The sequence below is a fragment of the Austrofundulus limnaeus genome, unplaced genomic scaffold, assembly GCF_001266775.1.
Source record: "Austrofundulus limnaeus strain Quisiro unplaced genomic scaffold, Austrofundulus_limnaeus-1.0 Scaffold70, whole genome shotgun sequence".
In the NCBI taxonomy this organism is placed as follows: domain Eukaryota; kingdom Metazoa; phylum Chordata; class Actinopteri; order Cyprinodontiformes; family Rivulidae; genus Austrofundulus; species Austrofundulus limnaeus.
This window is the reverse complement of record NW_013952472.1, coordinates 1782268-1784464: the sequence shown is the minus strand read 5'-3', so window position 1 is coordinate 1784464 and position 2197 is coordinate 1782268. Positions and strand designations below refer to the sequence as shown.

Genomic DNA, 2197 nt, shown 5'->3' with positions numbered 1-2197 from the left:
ATCCAATAGTGCAAAATGCAAATTCTTGCACTTTTTTGACTGGTCTTAAGATTTTGATCAGGGGTGTATGTGGGCTGTCCTACACGTCTCAAAGGGACCTGACGCATTCAAAGCCATCTGCAGACCACCCTTAGGAAATCTGACCACAACGTAATCCACCTGTGCCAAAATATAGAGCTGTGGTAAAAAAGAYAGAAAACTCTTGACAAAGAAATACAAGTGTGGTCTGATAAAAGTAAAGAACGACTCAATGACTGCTTCCAGGAGACAAATTGGAAAATATTTTTCCAGTTCTGCAAAAATCCTGTTGAACTTACAGAGACTATTACCTCGTATRTAAAGTTTTGTGAGGAAAATGTGTGTACAAAAAAGATGGCGAGGAGTATTTTAGCAGGTAGTAGCCATCCTTTTTTTTCATCAGTTTGAACCTTTGAGCTCAGGAAGGTGTTTTAGKGTCCCTCTGGCAACCATAAACATCTGTGAGGTCATTTATTCCCAGTGCAATAACTATTCTTAACCAAACTAAATGACAATCTCCCACTGAAGATGTTCAGGGCTTTTATTTTTGTTTTTTTATTTATGTTTTTAAATGTTTGAAATTATGATTGTGTGTGTTTTTGTATGAATGTGTTTTATGGCTGGAGAGCCAAAGGAAAATGTCCACCTTGGTGGACAGTAAAGATTTATCTTATTATTAGGGTTGGGCAATATTGGCAAAAAAATTAATCACGATTAGTTGTGGTATTTAGCCGATAACGATTAATTTGACGATTTTTTTTCTTTGTTAATGATTAAGTTGACAATTAATCCCCTGGAGTCCCTGGACACCCTTATTTCATAGTCACAAAAAATTGTTCCAAATTGTGTGAAAATTACAGATTTCAGGCTGTACATCATATTTTAAGTTGTGTTGATAGATAAATAAATTACAGAACTTTATTTTTAATGTTCGTCATATTTGAAGCAGAGAGGAGCAGTGAGCGGACTGACCGAAGTAATCCCCAGTCCATCTGCCTGCTGGCATTAATCGTATTAATCGTCAAGTGCCAAAAATAATCGATTGTTTTTCGCATGATCAATTGCACACAATACGATTATGCCCAACCCTACTTATTATTATAATTAGTATAAAAGTCTTGAGCAGCTGTCCTTGTTGCAGTACTGTGCCGAACCCTAACTACAAGAATGATTAATGTCAGAGGAAAGGTTTGTTGTGTGTTCACTGTGGTTGTGTTGTTCTTACAGTCAGCCATGGAGCCATCAGAGGAAGCAGAAACACATTCATCTCTTCAGGATGTGAATCCTTTGTTCCTTCAGCAGCTCAGAGAGCTCGACATCCCTGAAGAAGCAGCCAAACAGGTAACGCCACACCTGTTCCTCACATATTGATTGACAGTGCTGGRACAACCCAAACTCTTAAACATTTAAGTCATTCATTAAATTCAGTGAGTCAGACAAACTTCAAACCTGTTGATGAGAGCAGTGATCTGCTGAGATCCCAGGTCCTCACACTGGCTTCTCTGCACCTTTTTATTGTATTCAGTTCAGTTCAGACCTGATGTTCTCAATAAAACCTTGTTTTGATGTTTGTATTGTGAGCTACTTATTGGTCTAAAACAGGGCTATTCATTTAAACTGCTCCAGGGCCACATTTACTGCAGATCAACAGCTGAGGGGCCGAATATCCATTAATTACAGTCATTACGTAAATAAACCAAGTGTTACAAAGATCTGTTAACTTTGAAATAGTTTATTTTGCTGTATTTAATCATGAATACAACATACAGAACCCTATAAAAGTAGTGATAAACAATATCAAAAACAAAAAGAACACATTATGTCTCATAATTAACACAAATATTATTTTAACATCTCTGATTTGCCTAATTTTTAAAACAATTTAATTTTCACTCTTGTAGTTTTATTATCAACTACTTGTAGTTTTAACTGTCTTGAGTGTTCATAGAAATGTTTTTACCAGCTTGTAGCCAAGATTCTGATGTTACTGTAGATAAACATGTTTAACTAACAGAACTTAGAGTAATTAAAGTAGAAAACCAGGAGTTTGGGCTGAAGAGATGAATGAACTAATTGGCTGAAATTGGGAAACAGCCAGTTGAATAGCCCTGGTCTAAAACAATGGGCCTCATGCAAGAACATGTTCGTATTCTTCTCCTAAATTTCTCTTACTTTTGTT

At 36.3% G+C, this 2197-nt stretch overlaps 1 protein-coding gene across 1 annotated transcript in view; it reads left to right on the top strand.

The window, feature by feature from the left end:
- Positions 1–1245: 1245 nt before the first annotated feature.
- The window catches only part of si:dkey-19e4.5 (UBA_like_SF and PTH2 domain-containing protein), a gene marked incomplete at its 5' end in the record, with an annotated part of 5537 nt that continues 4585 nt past the window's right edge, over positions 1246–2197 (top strand). Inside the window, 1 exon segment of the mRNA XM_014010585.1 lies at positions 1246–1359. Coding sequence (XP_013866039.1) covers positions 1252–1359 — 108 coding nt within the window.